Source organism: Rhamphochromis longiceps, linkage group LG8 (genome assembly GCF_057381845.1).
Source record: "Rhamphochromis longiceps isolate RC_006_pf linkage group LG8, R_longiceps_female_GT1.1, whole genome shotgun sequence".
NCBI lineage: Eukaryota > Metazoa > Chordata > Actinopteri > Cichliformes > Cichlidae > Rhamphochromis > Rhamphochromis longiceps.
Genome location: NC_140564.1, coordinates 26673325 through 26689931, shown reverse-complemented (window position 1 = coordinate 26689931; position 16607 = coordinate 26673325). Strand labels below are relative to the sequence as shown.

The window sequence follows — 16607 nt, the reverse complement described above, 5'->3', positions numbered from 1 at the left end:
ACCCTGACGAAAAGTGGGCTACTGGAACAAGAAGGCATCGGTGGGCAAGAGACGAAAACAGGGCGTTGTTGGAATGCTACTACGCAAGTAACCCCGGCGGAAGGGGCTACATGAATAGGATGAGGGACCTATGGATTCTTCGATACCCAACATCCACAATGACGGCGAAACAACTAGTAGCTCAGTGTTCCAACATTCGAAAGAAGGGACTGCTCTCACAGCTAGAGATTGACGAGGTACAACACAAATGCTACGGCAAGGAGGAGTCAGGACGCCAGGTCAGGGGGGAGATATCATCACCCCCACCCGAGATTGGGTACATAGCCCCAAGTGCGATAGGAGAAGGATCGTTGAGTGCGAGAGGAACTGACCTGAAAAATAGGATCATGGCCAAGCTTGAAACCTGGATCCCCCGTAGCCGGTTACCAAGATTACGTGAAGTACCCTCAGAAGGTCTGCTAGATGATGTTAATGCAGCACTACGGGCAATACCTACAACCACAATTACCGACACTAACAAGCTGATCTACAATACGGCAGCAGTGATCAGTGAGATGCTTGGTTACAAGTTGAACAGCCACAAGGGGCAGTACCCTCCATGGAGAAGGAGGCTAGAGGGCAAGATCAAAGTAGCACGGAGGGAGGTTAGCCAACTAACAGAGTTGCAGAAAGGTGCGACAAATAAGGTGCCTAAGAAATACAGCAAGCTGTCCATACCTGAGGCCTTGGAAACTGCCAAGCAAAGACTCACAGCCTTGGCCAGCCGCTTGAGGAGGTACACCAGAGAGATAGAAGGCAGGAGAATAAACCAGCTGTTCTCCACAGAACCAGCAAAGGTGTACTCTCAGTGGCAAGGGAACAATAAGAGAACAGCACCACCAAGGCTGGAGACGGAGCAATACTGGAAGAGCATATGGGAGAAGGATGCAACCCATAACGGCAATGCTCAGTGGCTAGTGGATCTGAGGGCAGACCACAGCGACCTCCCTGAACAGGGTCCAGTAACCATCACAGTGGCAGATATCCAAGAAAGGGTCTCCAGTATGAAGAGTTGGACAGCACCAGGGCCCGACATGGTTCACGCCTACTGGCTGAAGAAGCTGACTGCACTCCACGAGCGTCTGGCAGCACAAATGAACCAGCTGCTAGTTAACGAGAGACACCCGGAATGGCTAACTGAAGGCCGGACGGTCCTGATCCCCAAGGACCCCAAGAAGGGACCGGTCCCCTCCAACTACCGACCAATAACCTGCCTCAGTACTACATGGAAGCTCCTGTCAGGCATCATATCGGCTAAGATGAACAGGCACATGGGTCAATACATGAGCGGGACACAGAAAGGAATTGGCAAGAATACCAGAGGTGCAAAACACCAGCTACTAGTAGACAGAACAATCAGCCGAGACTGCAAGACCAGACTGACCAACCTGTGCACTGCCTGGATTGATTACAAGAAGGCCTATGACTCAATGCCCCACAGCTGGATACTGGAATGCCTAGAATTGTACAAGATCAATGGGACCCTAAGAGCCTTCATCAGGAACTCAATGGGGATGTGGCGTACAACACTAGAGGCCAACTCCAAGCCCATAGCACAAGTTACCATCAAGTGCGGGATCTACCAAGGAGATGCTCTGTCCCCACTGCTGTTCTGCATAGGCCTGAACCCCCTCAGTGAGATCATTAACAAGACTGGCTACGGATACCGACTACGGAACGGAGCAGTTGTCAGCCACCTCCTGTACATGGATGACATCAAGCTGTATGCCAAGAGTGAACGAGACATCGATTCACTGATCCACACTACCAGGCTATACAGCAATGACATTGGAATGTCGTTCGGACTGGAGAAGTGTAGTCGGATGGTAACAAAGAGAGGGAAGGTAGTCAGAACTGAGGGGATTGAACTACCAGAAGGCAACATTGCAGACATAGAGGACAGTTACAAGTACCTGGGGATCCCGCAGGCAAATGGGAACCATGAAGAGGCCGCTAGAAAGGCTGCAACCACCAAGTACCTGCAGAGGGTCAGGCAAGTCCTGAGGAGTCAGCTGAATGGTAAGAACAAGATCCGGGCCATCAACACATACGCCCTGCCCGTGATCAGGTACCCTGCTGGGGTAATAGGCTGGCCAAAGGAGGAGATAGAAGCCACTGACATAAAGACAAGAAAGCTCCTGACCATGCATGGAGGGTTTCACCCCAAGTCCAGCACCCTGAGGCTGTACGCTAAGCGGAAGGAAGGGGGCCGGGGACTGGTGAGTGTCAGCACCACAGTCCAGGATGAGACAAGGAACATCCAAGAATACATTGGGAAGATGGCCCCAACTGACCGAGTGCTCAGTGAATACCTCAGGCAGCAGAAACCCAAGAAAGAGGAGGGAGACGAGGAACCATCATGGAAGGACAGGCCCCTGCACGGTATGTACCACCGGCAGATAGAGGAGGTGGCTGATATCCAGAAATCCTACCAGTGGCTGGACAAAGCTGGACTGAAAGACAGCACAGAGGCACTAATCATGGCAGCACAAGAACAAGCTCTGAGTACAAGATCCATAGAGGCTGGGGTCTATCACACCAGGCAAGACCCCAGGTGCAGGCTGTGTAAAGATGCCCCAGAGACAATCCAGCACATAACAGCAGGGTGCAAGATGCTAGCAGGCAAGGCATACATGGAACGCCATAACCAAGTGGCCGGCATAGTGTACAGGAACATCTGTGCCGAGTATAACCTAGAAGTCCCGAGGTCAAAATGGGAGATGCCCCCAAGGGTGGTGGAGAATGACCGAGCTAAGATCCTGTGGGACTTCCAGATACAGACGGACAAAATGGTGGTGGCTAACCAACCGGACATAGTGGTGGTAGACAAACAGAAGAAGACGGCCGTAGTGATCGATGTAGCGGTTCCGAATGACAGCAATATCAGGAAGAAGGAACACGAGAAGCTGGAGAAATACCAAGGGCTCAGAGAAGAGCTCGAGAGGATGTGGAGGGTGAAGGTAACGGTGGTCCCCGTGGTAATCGGAGCACTAGGTGCGGTGACTCCCAAGCTAGGCGAGTGGCTCCAGCAGATCCCGGGAATAACATCGGAGATCTCTGTCCAGAAGAGCGCAGTCCTGGGAACAGCTAAGATACTGCGCAGGACCCTCAAGCTCCCAGGCCTCTGGTAGAGGACCCGAGCTTGAAGGATAAACCGCCCGCAGGGGCGTGCTGGGTGTTATATATATATATATATATATATATATAAAAATATAAATAAATAAATAAATATATATATAAAAATATAAATAAATAAATAAATAAATAAATAAATAAAATAAAATAAAATAAAATAAAATATACAAACCGGATTCCAAAAAAGTTGGGACACTAAACAAATTGTGAATAAAAACTGAATGCAATGATGTCATGGTGTCAACAAATCCCAGCATATATATATAAATATATTTTCTTTTCTTTTTGCTGTTTTGTATACTCTATTGTTTTTAACTTATTTACTGTGCAGCACTTTGGTCCTGTGCTGGCTATTTTAAAGTGCTATATATCTTTAACCCTCTGGGCGCTATGGTGGCCATTTGTGCCCACTTCACTTTTCTTTTTTCTCTTAATGGAAATGGAATGAAACTTCCCAAAGGCGTATATTTTTTTCAGATTTTTTTTTAATTTTCAACATCAGCTCCTTAATAATGTCGATAATATACACTATACACCAAATTGTTCCTCTTGCCTCTAGCGTGGCCGTTTTTGACCAATTGAAACCCATTATAACCACCTTTTTTGATTCCTTGCTATTGACAGTACTAAATCATGCAATTTAGGTAAAATTGGTTTCATTCTAAGCTCAACACATGAAAATTGTAGTTTTTAATGTTCCATCACTGCCCTGCACAGAGTTAATGCCATCAATGTCATCCGGGCTTAATGGGCGTCTCGTCACAGCTCTGTCAGCTGAAGCTGTCTGGGATTTTTCTCCCGTGTAGTGAAACGGGCCTTAGGTTTAGCGCTCTCCGTCTCCGCTGCATGAGATCCTTTTTGGCGGGGGCAGTGTGACATCTGTACAATGACCCAAAACATACAGCCAAAGCACCCCATTAGTTTATTATTAGTTTATTTCTTTTTATCTGGGCGATATATTCAGATCTCTGCTTTAGCTGGAAGCAGAAGTTTTGACAGTATGGTAGGTTATATTTAGTGGATTTTTCCCACTTGTATTACAGGTTAAGTCATACATGAATGTATGATGGATAAATAATGTCCATATACAGTGACACTCCTCAGCTAGTGTAGGTTGGTCATGACTCAGTGAAAAACATATTGTCCAGAAGTTATGCAAGCTGTGCTCTAAATTAATGGTTACAGCTTTTGGGTAATTAAAAATTAAAAGATGCACATGCGCATTTAAGGAAAAAAATATATATACTAGTGCTGTCAATAGATTAAAAAAAATTAACTAACTAATCTCACAATTTTCTGTTATTAATTGCGATTAATCTCAATTACTTTATTAATAGCCTGGCTCCAATTACATTTTTTTATTCTTTATATTTTAAGTAATTATCGTTGTTCACCGAAGTCCAGTGGTCTCCGGTGAGAGCGACATTCCTTACTTGCACAAGCTTGCTGGACTGCTGAGCCCTCTGGTCCCCATACAAAGTGTGCAGTCTCGACACAATGGTTCCTCTCGAGGGCAGATTGTAACACTCATCTCCTGATGCAGCACGAATGACTTCTCTCAGTCCATCATCTTCTACTATGCTAACTGGTCGGCAGTTTTTAGCTATCCAAACAACCAAGGAATTGGTTACCTTTTCTCTCACATTTTTTGTTATTCGTCCACAAGCACCATACTCCTGAAGCGTAGACTGGCGAGGTCCCGTAGAGGTGGATTCAGTTGGGTGTTTTGCTCTCAGGTGATACGCCAGTGATGAACTGCTTCTGTGGTACTTGAATTCAGCGTTGCAAATTGTGCATCTTACTCTCGTTTTGTCCAACAAGCCATCAGGCAACTTCTTAAAGAGAAACTTTCCACCCAAAAGTCCGCCCTCGTCCATGCTTGCGTGTGTTAGCTAGATAGTAGCATGGTGTCACTTCTTCTTCTTCTTCTAATCATTTCTGTCAGGCCAAACGCCAGCATAGCACACTGTTGCCCCCTCCTCCAGAGGTGCTCATGAATTTAAAGGTCTTAGATTACAGGAAATTAATAAAAAAACAAAATCAGCGTTAAATTTTTTTAATGCATTAAACATTTCGCGTTGATCTTAACAATTAACGCGATAATTTTGACAGCACTAATATATACATCATATTACCAATGCAGTATTTACGATATAAGGAATTATAAATACTGAATCAATTAAAGTCAAATGCATCTTCCAGGGAATACATGCAAAGACTGGATTAACACTGGGGTATAAAAATAAAACGTGATTACACAAGAAAAAAATACCTTACTGCAATTTAAATTGTCCAACTGTGGCCAACGCGCTCCCCCTAGCGGACATATGTGAACATTATACAAGATATCACAAGACAAGTGTTTTAAAGAAAGTAATTTCTCCAGATGTTACAGACTTTGCAGGCAGAAAAAAGCAAACGCACGACGTAAAAGACATGCCCTTTTTTATACTTCAGTTAAATTTTATTTTGGTACAAATTAAAACACTTGTTTATCACAAAAACACTTCTTTGGGTTCCTGCAAGTAAGACATTTTGTAAATTCCCTTATATTTCCCTTATAAGTTAGAGATATTTCTGATATCTCTATTTCTTACATCTCTAACTTATATAAGTTAGAGACACCACTGTACTCAATATTAATTTATTGTCCTTCATTTTTCTAGTACATCAAACAAACAGCATGTGGCATTATTTTAAAGACAAACATGTACAGCGTGGGAAATATATGGAATCAAGTACAACGTTTCATATGTGGTTATAAGTAGTAACATAAATATATGACAATTGTTTAAATGGTGCATAAACCATTTATATGCAATTCTAGAGTAACAGTTTAGTTTTCTGAGTAAACAAGAAAATGAAAAAACATCCAATTAGTGTCGTCCTCTTCATCTTCACTGGTGTCTGGACTGCTAATGGCAGTCTGATCTGGATGATGACTCCTCTTTCCCTCACTCCAGTTCCAGCTTTGCAGACCAGTTGCCCTCTGAGTTAAGTTAAGATGCAAATAAGATATCCAATGATCAAAGGTTGCTTTGAAATCTTACCTTGAATCATGAACTGCACTCGGCCTATCAGACTCTTCTAGGAGGCTACGCTGAATTGCTTCTTCAAGAGCTTCATCTTCCTCCAGAAAAAAGAGGGCTAAGTAGACAAGATGGAGATGTGAGGAATCAGAAAACATGTCAGCCTTGAACAATTTCTCACACTGCATCATTGTCAAAAAATATAATGATTAAATGTAAATCTTAAAGTCCCAGTGATTCAACAAAAACAAACATACAAATTGCAAATCTGCATCAAAACAATATCCTAACCAACGTCTGGAATGAAGGATTTCTTTAAATTCTGCCACATTATATGGAAACATCTGCTGTCCCTCTGCCTGTCCCTCATTTTCACTGTCCTGAGTGCAGCCCTCTGTTTCCTGTAAAAAGAGTGAAAAATCAAATGCAAAGCCATCAACTGCATTCTTTTTCTCTTCCAACGTGGCTGTGGTTTGTGGCTGAGCTGCAGGAGAGGGTAGTGGTGTCAGGGGAGGCTGACCACACCTGACGTTGCCGGGACCGGAGGAGAGGGTGGTGTGTGTGCTACAGGAGCAGTTGGACAGCTGTTAAACTGCATTTTTATTGTTTCAGTTTAGCCATCTGATCAGAATGTTTATAGTAATGTAGTCTTCAGATCCAGAAGTGACGGAGGAGTTACTTTACTGTAGTGTTTGGGCTGCCATCTTGGAGGCTTTGCATAAAGTTAGTCACAAGTTTGGGCCCTAATTTGATCTGAATTCTGCAATAATCTACACTATTGGACAGATAACCCAAAAGATCAGCTCATCTCCTGTGGATAAGGCTATGGTGATAGTGGGGAGGAAGAAGCAAGCACCAGGACAAGAACTATTTGTGGCTAACCTTGCAGTGTAAGGTGTGGGGGTGAAGGGGGATCCAGGGATTGGCGCTCCATCTTAAGTGAGTTCAGCCTGGTATGGTCATGCTTCCCGGGGGATGAATTTCACCTGACTAGTAGAGACTAGTCAGGTGAAATTCATGTTAAGAGTAACATGATTTTACCAGAGCCATGATGAAGGCTGGGGTACAAGTTAGTAGTTAATGTGAATTACTTTGTACGTAGATGTCAACAGACGCAAAGAAGATTCCCTTTTAAAAATTAAAAACTAATAAACATTTACGCAATTAATGCCAAAACGTTCAGACTATTTGACCATAATAAAACTTCCATAGTTTCTCTGCTTATGCAAAATAAACAAAGACAGGATGTCCTTCCTGATCCCGCCTGCACCTTCAACCTAAGCACAGACTTCTTGGATGGTCTGTTATTAAAATTAAGCATTTAGAAAAATCCCACTGTGTCTCTGGTACTGTGCTGCTGGTTAAACATGTTTACGTAACCCATAAACTGTTTGTTTTTATATAACTTCTGATTTTTTCTTGCTACAGCACCATTATTTTCCCACAAGGCTCAGGGCAGTTATCTCATTTGAATTTGTAATGACTCTTGTTTTATTTTTAGACTGGGCTGGGCCTTAGCCCTGTGTCTGTGTGGCTGACTTCAAAGCTTTTATCTGATTGTTAAAGCGGATCAGTGACGTTTTTCTCGATAGATAAGATTTAATTGTATTTTAGAGCAAAAAACACATCCACAGTTGTGTTTTCATACCCTTGTGGGGACATCTAATTGACAATGCTTTGCCTAGCCGCTTACCCTAACCACCAAAAATGAATGCCTAACCCTAACTCTGACACTAAAACCTCATTTTGAGTCTCAAAAATGCCTTCAGACATGTCTGGATGGTGATTTTGTCCTCATAACGACTGTTGGTCCCCACAAGTACAGTAAACTTCAAATTTTTGGACCCCACAAAGATGTAAACATGGTAAACACACACACACACACGCCTCCATCTCAGCTTGCTTCATGTTTTAATGGCTCAGAGAAGTAACATTAACCACGAAACAGCGAAAAACACAGCAGATTATTCAGGTCTCTGAAGGAGACAGTAGCACATCACATGTAGCATTAGCTAGCTACATTTACAACACACGCGCAAAGTGTCAGAAGAGCATTGAAAACGCCTGTGCAATTCTAAAGTGCATCTCATTGAGATTTTACAGACATCTACAGATACAGCAGTGCACAGTTATTAAGCTGAACAAGGACTCGTGAACATCGGGCAGCAGAAGCAACAGAAGTGCTGCTAAGAAAAAGCTTCAAGACACCGTTACAGGTTATATTATCAAGTACACAGTTAATATTTTGGTAAACTTTATTATAACATTCGCTTACAGCCATCTAAACTACCATAAGACAATCAAGTATAAATTCAGGAGGATAATGCATCAGTTACAAAAACCCTAATATATTAGAGCACCTAAAATCACCTCTGAACTCCATCACAAATACGTCATTCATTGTATACCCAGACTTAGTCAACCTTGCAATGGTGACTCTAACAAGTGCAGGAAAACTACCATCGAGAAATTCACTTTTTTGCTACAGTGGAGAAGAAAACCATAAATTATAAAGTATTTCAGCTCACATGAGCTCTGTTAAAAACAAACAAACAAACAAAAAAATCCCAAAACAGACATGGTCTTCTGTTTCACAGGTCCATAATTTCCTAATAATGATGTTGGAAATTTCCCAGAAAGAGCAACGCCATTTGGAGTTAATATATAAAAGCGATTGTGATCATGTGATCCAAAGAGTTGAGACGAGACGCTGTCATTGTTTAGCTGCCTGGCCAACAACTTTTATTGCTTTTGTTCCCTTTCTGGTCTCAGCACAATACCTGCTCAGCACCTCTGAGACGCACCGTTAACAAGAAGCTGGTGGAGCGCCGATAGGCTAAAGGGCGAAGATTTCCATCAACGGCTGGTTGTAACCATAAACGGAGCAGAATCAGAAAACAGTGGACCAAGGCTGTTTTTTCAATAAAGAAGCTAAAAGTCCCAGCTCTAGCTTCTTGAATGTGTACTTTTTTGGGATATTTGTCTTCTCCGACAGTAAAATTAAAACACTTAATGTTTCAGACTACTTGTTGGGTGTTACCTTAGTCTAGAACAAATGTCACAGAGCCTAAGTTCAAGCTTTGATGTGGTTTGATTTCCAGGAAGTATTTACTCTAAGGAAGACGTACACTTTCTATATTTTCTAGAATTTTGCATCTTTACTGGGAACTTGATGATTTTACTTTAGAATGCTTCTTCTCTAAAAGGAAACTGTGTGACTCAAACTAGTTGGCTTAAAGGAAGACAATTTCCCCCAGAAAATTTCACCCAGGAGGTTGTTTGTGAACACGTTTTCGCAAATTGAGGTAAAGCGATTGCACAGTAGAGACGGTGGCGTCAGGCACTGGTATTTCTGTGCAAAACGAGCCACATCTGCGACGTGAGCTGGTGGTGTTAGCCTTTGTGTTCCTGTGTTGCCCTTATCTGTTAAGCTGTTTGTGCGGCGATCACAGTTTCTGGGTAGATAAAAGTCTTTCGAAGAGCTGTTCCAAAACAGGAAGACGGTTATTAGACGGTTATTTTGTTCTTGTTTCCCCCCCTTTTAACTTTTTACAAGTGTTTAATTAGGCAGAGCTTTCCCAGCTGAGTGTTTCCCCCGGCTTTCAATCAGGTCTTCTTTGGTTTTCTGGATGCGGGAGAAAATTTCCCTGAAGAGTTTCTTGTACTCCGGCTGGTGAAAGTCATCCTCAAAGCCCTCCCTGCCTGTCAGAGGAGGGAATGTGGTGGCGATGAAGGATGCAGTCTGCACTGACTTGTGGCTCAGTTTGTCCTGCTCGTCTTCCTCAGAGTGGCAGCGCCGAAGCAGCTCGTCGTACTTCACCTGCAAGGCGCTGTACTGGGCGTCAACCTCGTTGAGCAGCGAGATCCCGCGATATTTCACTACCTCGGCCCGGCGCACGCAGGAGCACTCGTGGTCATAGACCCTGTCAGGAGAGTCTGGCATCTGCGTCGCCTTCATCAGCCGCTCACTTCTCCAGCGCTTCAGGACCGCGGGGCTTTTAGCCAAAGATGCCTCTCCGTCATTCTCCTCCTCTGGGTTGAGGAACACTGTGTGTGGCAGCAGGCCGTGGAGGACGTCTGGCCTGTTGCATCTTGTAGAGGATTCTGATTTCCAGAGCTGACGAAGCTCCTCCGCCTCGCGCTCCAGCTCAGACAGTCTGGCCTGATGAAGATAGACAGTTGGACAAACTGTTAGACTGGCGACCTGTCCAGGGTGCTACCTGCCACCCGTGACCTTAAATTGGATTAGTGATCAAGAAAGTGGATGGATGCAAGTCGGAAACAAATTTAAGGACAGAGAGATACTGGTGTCAGTCTTACCTGACATCCTGCCATCCCGGCCAGCTGCTGCTCCAGCTCTGCATTTTCTCTGGCGAGCAGCTCAGCCTCTCGCTCTGCTTCTTCCCTCCGAGCACGCTCAGTGGCAAACTGTGTCTGAAGAGCATGGAGGGACTGTCGCAGCGAGTCCTGCTCCTCTTCCTGCCATGATGTGGTAGACGGCTCGATATCCTTTGAGGGTTTGTCGGGATCGTAGTCGTACCTGCACAAACAGGTGCATTTTAGACCCCGATTTCCATATACAGTATTTAAATAAAAGAACTGATGTCTGGACACTAAATATGAAGCTACAGCCAGCAGATGGTTGGCTACAGTCCTGACCAAAGCAGTGACTCCCAGGAGAGCACCCTGTTGGCTGATAGAGACCATGTGATATGGCTAAAAGCTCCACAGGAACCCAGCGAAAGAATCTCTAATGGAGATTATTTCCTCAGCTAATCTTATCCATTATCACTTATTTATAAATGTTACTTAACAACTTAAAAGGTGGCAATAAATGCAATTGGGAGAAGGGTCAAAGGTCAGCAGCCAGGCTGTTCAATCTGGCATTTAAATCTTATGTGTTTTGTGACCGTTTAAGCGTTTTGACAATTTAAACCAAATCTGCAGCTTCATCCGTTTGTCTTGATGTGTGGGTGAAAATTTATATATATCCAAGATAAAGAAGAGCTGAAAACAATAAATAAGTAACGACCGGTGAAAAGAAAGCACACTAAGCAAGGAATCAAGGGCTTATCAGTAGCACCGGGCAGCCTGTGTGAGAGTTCATTAACTTCAGACAGATATTGAGACACAGTTGTTCTCTCAGCTCGAGACTTTGACCTCCTTTCTTCCAACCTCAACCACCGCTCTCTGACTTTATCACTGAGACTTCCTGCATGTTGTGAAGAAGCCCTGCTAACAGGATTACGCACCACAGAGACTAAACTGAGGCTGTGAATGAACGCGTCACACTACAGATCAAGAACAAGTGACGGGGGCACGAAGCACGCAGGCCTCTGCGAGGTAGAAACGAGCCGCTGGCAGGAAGAGCAGGATCAGTGCAGATAGGTTAAAGCTAAAGCTGAGAGGATCGGCTTAGATCTCCTCCTGAGACCTACAAAGAGCAATTAAGGCGATTTTACCAGAGTAAAATACAAAAACACAGCAACGAGCTGACAAATTACCGTCCACAGTCTCCAGAATATATAAAATTTCACCTGTTATAGAGTTTGAAACTACAGGTGTTTATCCATTATTAGCAGGTTTTGGATGTCCACCTGCAAGAACAGGACTGACAGCACATTTTTCAGGCTCAGATAATAATTATGCAAGGTGTATCTGTGGAAAATGAACTAAAATATCAGCTGAACTGAGGACTACAGTATCTCCCTGCACTGTTGCACCCCTGAGTAGATTGAGTGCCTGAATACGACTTCCTGCAGATGTTTTTCAGAGAATATGTTCATACAGTCATCATGGAGCATGTTGTGCCTGCAGCAGATGACTGTGTAATGAAATCAGTGCAGAGATATCGTTATATCAGTGGTCAATTTTGTCCCACAGTGTTTACTTTTACTTACATTTACCTCATAATTGGAGGTTTGGGCCCCTTTTACTGTGAGCGTGTAACATTAGGCAGGGAAGATGGAAAACGACATCATCATAAATGGCTCCCAGAACCATTCATGATGATATAAACACATGCAAGCTTCAGATCTGCCCGTCTGAAGTCAGCTCTCTCGACTCCTTATTTAAGCTCCACTGGTCTGTGATAATTTGTGTTTGCGCGTTACCCACCTGAGTGTGTTTTGCAGCTCCTGCAGGCAGGACACGCTGTGAGTGCTGCGAGGCCAGCTCTCTCTGTGTGAAGGTTTCTGAGGTGGAAAGGGACTAAGCTTCAGCTCCTCCACCTGATGCTGCAGCTCCTCCACCTGCATCTGCAGTAGCTCCACTGTTTCTGTAAGCCTGCACAGAAAAAATAAAAACCAGTGAAAACAAAGTTAGTAAAAAAACAAAAACAAAGAAGAAAAAAAAGTTTTTAATAAGAAACTGGTGATAAATGTCTCACCCTTGGATCTTCTGCTCGGCTGCCCGGTTGTCCAGAACAAGTTTGTGGTTGCTCTGCTCCAGCTCTCGGGCCGACAGGTCGAGCTGCTCGTACACTTTTGCGTGCTGGTCGTTAACCTGTCTGAGGAGGTCCACCTGCTTTGTCAAGTACTGGAGGCGAGAGAAAAAGGTGATAAGAGCTTAAAAGGAGAAACACATCTATTATTGTTAACAAATACACTATCAGTCATTAGCAGGTCAAATGAGCAGCTATTTTTAATGATTAAATCATTACAAAAATCGCTGATAACTCATCTTTTTATGTTCGCCGTCTTCTACAGTAGCTTTGCATGATTCAGTGTTTAAAATAATTCATTATCCAGCTGACAGATATTTTAGCTCCTCTCCCTTTAAAGCCTAGCTTGAATTTCTTTTCCAAGCTCCCCTCATTGTAAGCCCACTTTCATCTGATTGGCTGCCCCTCACAAACAAAAGGTTTGAACAGCTTGTAGGTGAAGCTTCTGCACCTTTAAAGAATCTTCTCTCACTGACTCGAACAGAGTCGAGAGTAGATTTACAAAAAAACCCCAAAATTCTTAAATAAGCATTTTGAGCAGATACTCAATATTTAAACGTCATGTTTGATGTGAGGACCAACAGTAAGACAGTGTAAACATAAACCTACTATTATTATCCACATGCTGCTATTTGAGCATTTTTCTGGCTGGTTAACAGCTCGACAATTTTATTTCCCAGTAACACCTAAATGCCTCCCTTAAGTCCCAGATTAATTGAGGACGTATTATCTAACAGGGCGTCACAGCCAGGAAACTTACATCATGTAATCAGTTGGCGTAAAATCAAAAGAAAGAAAAAAGCCCAGCTGATAAGTAACTTCACTCTGCCCGGACACGCTAACATAAACAGTCCAAAGTCAACAAGGCAAGCTGTACATTTTAAATGAGGTGTTCATGGTGCTTCTTTTTATTAATCGCCTTTCAATCCAGCAAAGAGCGAGCGTAAATCAGCAAATCGATCCTAGCACTGGTCAACATTGAAGTCACGTGTGTCTGCTGCAGGTCTTAAGAGATTAATTGTGTATGTCAGCAGTTTAATGCAGGGATGGATTTAGAGCCCCCCCGGGCTGAGCCTATTTACTTAAATTTAGCAGGAAGTCAGAAGTCTCTTAGAAAAGGTTTTGACTCTGAGCTTCTACTGTTTTGGACCACAGCCTTCTGGGAGTTTGAAGGTAAAGGGACACATGACTGTCCATCCCCAGAAGAAGAAATGGCTGTGTACAGCAAAATGTTTCGTGTTAACATTTAGTAACACCCTGAAAGCATTAAAGAGGAAATCAGAGCTGTGTGAGAGAAGCGGGTTCATCTCTTGATGTTTTCAGCACAGCCTGGCCTAATGAGAGCTCTGTTTAGGACTATACTTTGTGAGAGAAGGGAGGTATTTACCTCGATCTCCTGCAGTTGTTCCTGGTTGTTGGAGTACATCTGCTTGAGCCCCTGCTCCAGCTCCCTGTTCCTCTCCAGAAGGGTCTTCCCCAGCTCGGCTGCCAGCTGCAGGTCTGCAGGAGACACGAAGAGAGGTGAAACTGCAAGTCCTTCAGCATTCATGGCTCTGTACTAATGGTGAAGGAGACCTGACAAGCAGCTTTCAGAGGTGCTGTTGGTGTTGGCAGCAATCCAGTAACACAAAGTGTCTCTTTAGAAACTCAATTAAGGAAAGGAATAAAGGCATGCACTTTTACATTTACAGGCGAAGCTCTTTTTCACTCTACATGGACAAAAACATGATAAAATCTGAAGGTGATTTTTGCACACACACAGGAACACAAACCCACGGCCACTAGCGTAAAAGCAGCCCATGCAGGCAGAAAGGATGAATAAAGTCAGAGGCACATTCAGGCAGAGCGGTTCTGTTTTTGCCGCATATGTGAGTGTGCTGCTGACTCCTGGATTTTCTCGCACACTTCTAGGACTCGCAAAATTTCCACTAAATCAGACTTCAGACTAAATAAACCACCCCGACTTAAAACCCACAGAAATTAATGCAAATATTGCCCGTGCATATTTTTAAAATTACTTATAATGCCATTCATATATTAAACACCGCGCATCATTATCAGCTGTAACAGTCCTGTAATTCTCTGCCTGCAGGGTAAATAAAGACTAAGTGCGAATCTTTATCTCTAAGCACAGAGACACAAAGACTGAAAGGAAACTGTACCATGTTCAAGGTCTTGCTTGTCGTACCACGGTTCCTCCTCCTTTATCTCAAATTCTTCCTCCACAATCATGTCTGTAAGCATCCTCGGGATTTTATTTTAATTTATTTAATCAGTCAAACTCTTTAAAGATTTATCTACATTAAAAACACGAAACACTTTGAAAAAGGACTTTGATATACCAAGATAACCGGTTCAGTCAGCGTCCTCTACCCCCCACAGCCGGCACCGGTGCGCGCTCATCATAGGACAGTCTTACTTCCAGCTCACCGCTCATGAAATCGTCCGCGCGCGGGAACGCTTTCCGGTTTGGTTTTTCAGAATAAGTGTTTCACCAAGACACCAGAAAAAGAAGACGACAGAGCATAAAGATTTAAAAATACAAATATGTTAAAGGAAGGAAGAAAGAAAAAAAAAGAAACAGATAAACAGCAAGAGAACAAAAGATACAAAGTAAAACTTAAAGTACACTAATTAAAAAGCTGGGCACTTTAGCAGAAACATATTAATTTGGGTTCAAAAACTAAATCGTGTTATTGTGGAATCTGTGAATAACAGATGAAAAAGCAACAGGAACGTGTGCGGACTGGATGTTAACTAATTTGAGAAAAAAACGATTCCACTGTATTTAAACGTCAGTGGCGTAGTAATGTCTGGTTAACAAAGGTAAAACAAAATTGTGGTTTTATTGTGAAGATTAGCACCCGTGATTTCCGGCATCAGGTCGCCACAGCTGCTCCTCCGAGTTTGGTCCGCCAAAGATTAATAGCCACCACACGGGGGCGCTGCAGAAACATGACAGCACGAAGGTAGAACCGCAGAAATACCGTAGGCTAATGATCTGCGGTCATCAATGAACAGCAGAAAATCTATCTTTTTAGATAGTTGGTTTAGGAACAATATTATTTTAGTTAACCAGTTATTCGATTCAAATGGTATGCTTTTCTTCTATGAAGAATTTTGTTTACATTTCAATTTAGCTATCAGTCAGGGGTTTGTATGCTTTTATAGAATAAACCTAATATCCCATCAGACCACAGGCCATTGGCATCTCCAATACAAACTGTTGGTAAGATATGCTTTTCTAAGCATTCAAAAAACAACAATAAACCTTTGAGATCTTTATTTCAGAATAGTATAACCACGCTACCATATGTAATTTTTTTCTGGAACCGGTTGACTGATGATATTATGTGGAACGAATAAAAATAAAATAAATTAATACACAGAATTTACCCATCTAAAGATTATCTTCAAAGCAAATTCAAATTAGACATTGACGCAAACTGTAGTTTTTGTAAGACTTGCAAGGAATCCACTATACGTCTTCTTTGGTTTTGTCCTCTTGTACAAGACTTCTGGCAGAGATTATGTGTTTTTATCTCAGAAAATGTATTTAAAGGATTTGCTCTGTTTTGGAAATATGTATTATTTGGTCTCCACAAAAAACAAAGACAATTCAACAATGATAACAGATATATGATTAACTTGTTAATCTTAATGGGTAAATTTCATATTCACAAATACAAATGTTTAGGAAGACATCCCTCCTTTTATGTATACTCCTATGAGCTTTTGCAATATCTAAATTCAACTAAGAATTCTTCTAAAACTAAAGCTATAAAAACGATGGCTGTATGTGAAAAAAATGAAGATCCTTCAATCTCTTCGCTTTTTGGCTTAATCAGCTAAAACTTCTCCCCCTAGCGTATGTGTAATGTAGGTTCTGAATAATGTTTGTTTGTTTGTTTGTTTGCTTATGGTTTACAATTTCTGTAAGTACAACACCTTTAATGTAGTAC

At 42.7% G+C, this 16607-nt stretch overlaps 1 protein-coding gene across 2 annotated transcripts; it reads right to left on the bottom strand.

Moving 5' to 3' along the window:
* Nucleotides 1-8107: 8107 nt before the first annotated feature.
* Nucleotides 8108-15064, bottom strand: LOC146663860 (cerebellar degeneration-related protein 2-like). 2 transcript variants are annotated; one of them, XM_085415332.1, is made up of 7 exons: nt 14988-15064; nt 14808-14879; nt 14033-14145; nt 12592-12740; nt 12321-12488; nt 10524-10743; nt 8108-10365 (listed from the first exon to the last, which is right to left on the bottom strand). In XM_085415332.1, exons 2-7 carry the CDS (start codon nt 14875-14877, stop codon nt 9763-9765), a joined length of 1323 nt encoding a protein of 440 aa, XP_085271458.1. In that variant the 5' UTR covers nt 14878-14879; nt 14988-15064; the 3' UTR covers nt 8108-9762. The 2 variants fall into 2 exon arrangements, with proteins under 2 accessions (XP_085271458.1, XP_085271457.1); XM_085415331.1 differs by having other exon boundaries at nt 14808-15058.
* Between the last annotated feature and the right edge of the window lie 1543 nt (nt 15065-16607).

Excerpts from the sequence above, each read along its gene's own strand:
- LOC146663860 (XM_085415331.1), bottom strand. The coding sequence starts at position 14,889 with ATGCTTACAGACATGATTGTGGAGGAAGAATTTGAGATAAAGGAGGAG. Across the intron at positions 14,146-14,807 it reads CAAGCAAGACCTTGAACATG|ACCTGCAGCTGGCAGCCGAG; the intron begins GTACAGTTTCCT and ends TGTCTCCTGCAG. Across the intron at positions 10,744-12,320 it reads GAGCTGCAAAACACACTCAG|GTACGACTACGATCCCGACA; the intron begins GTGGGTAACGCG and ends CTGTTTGTGCAG.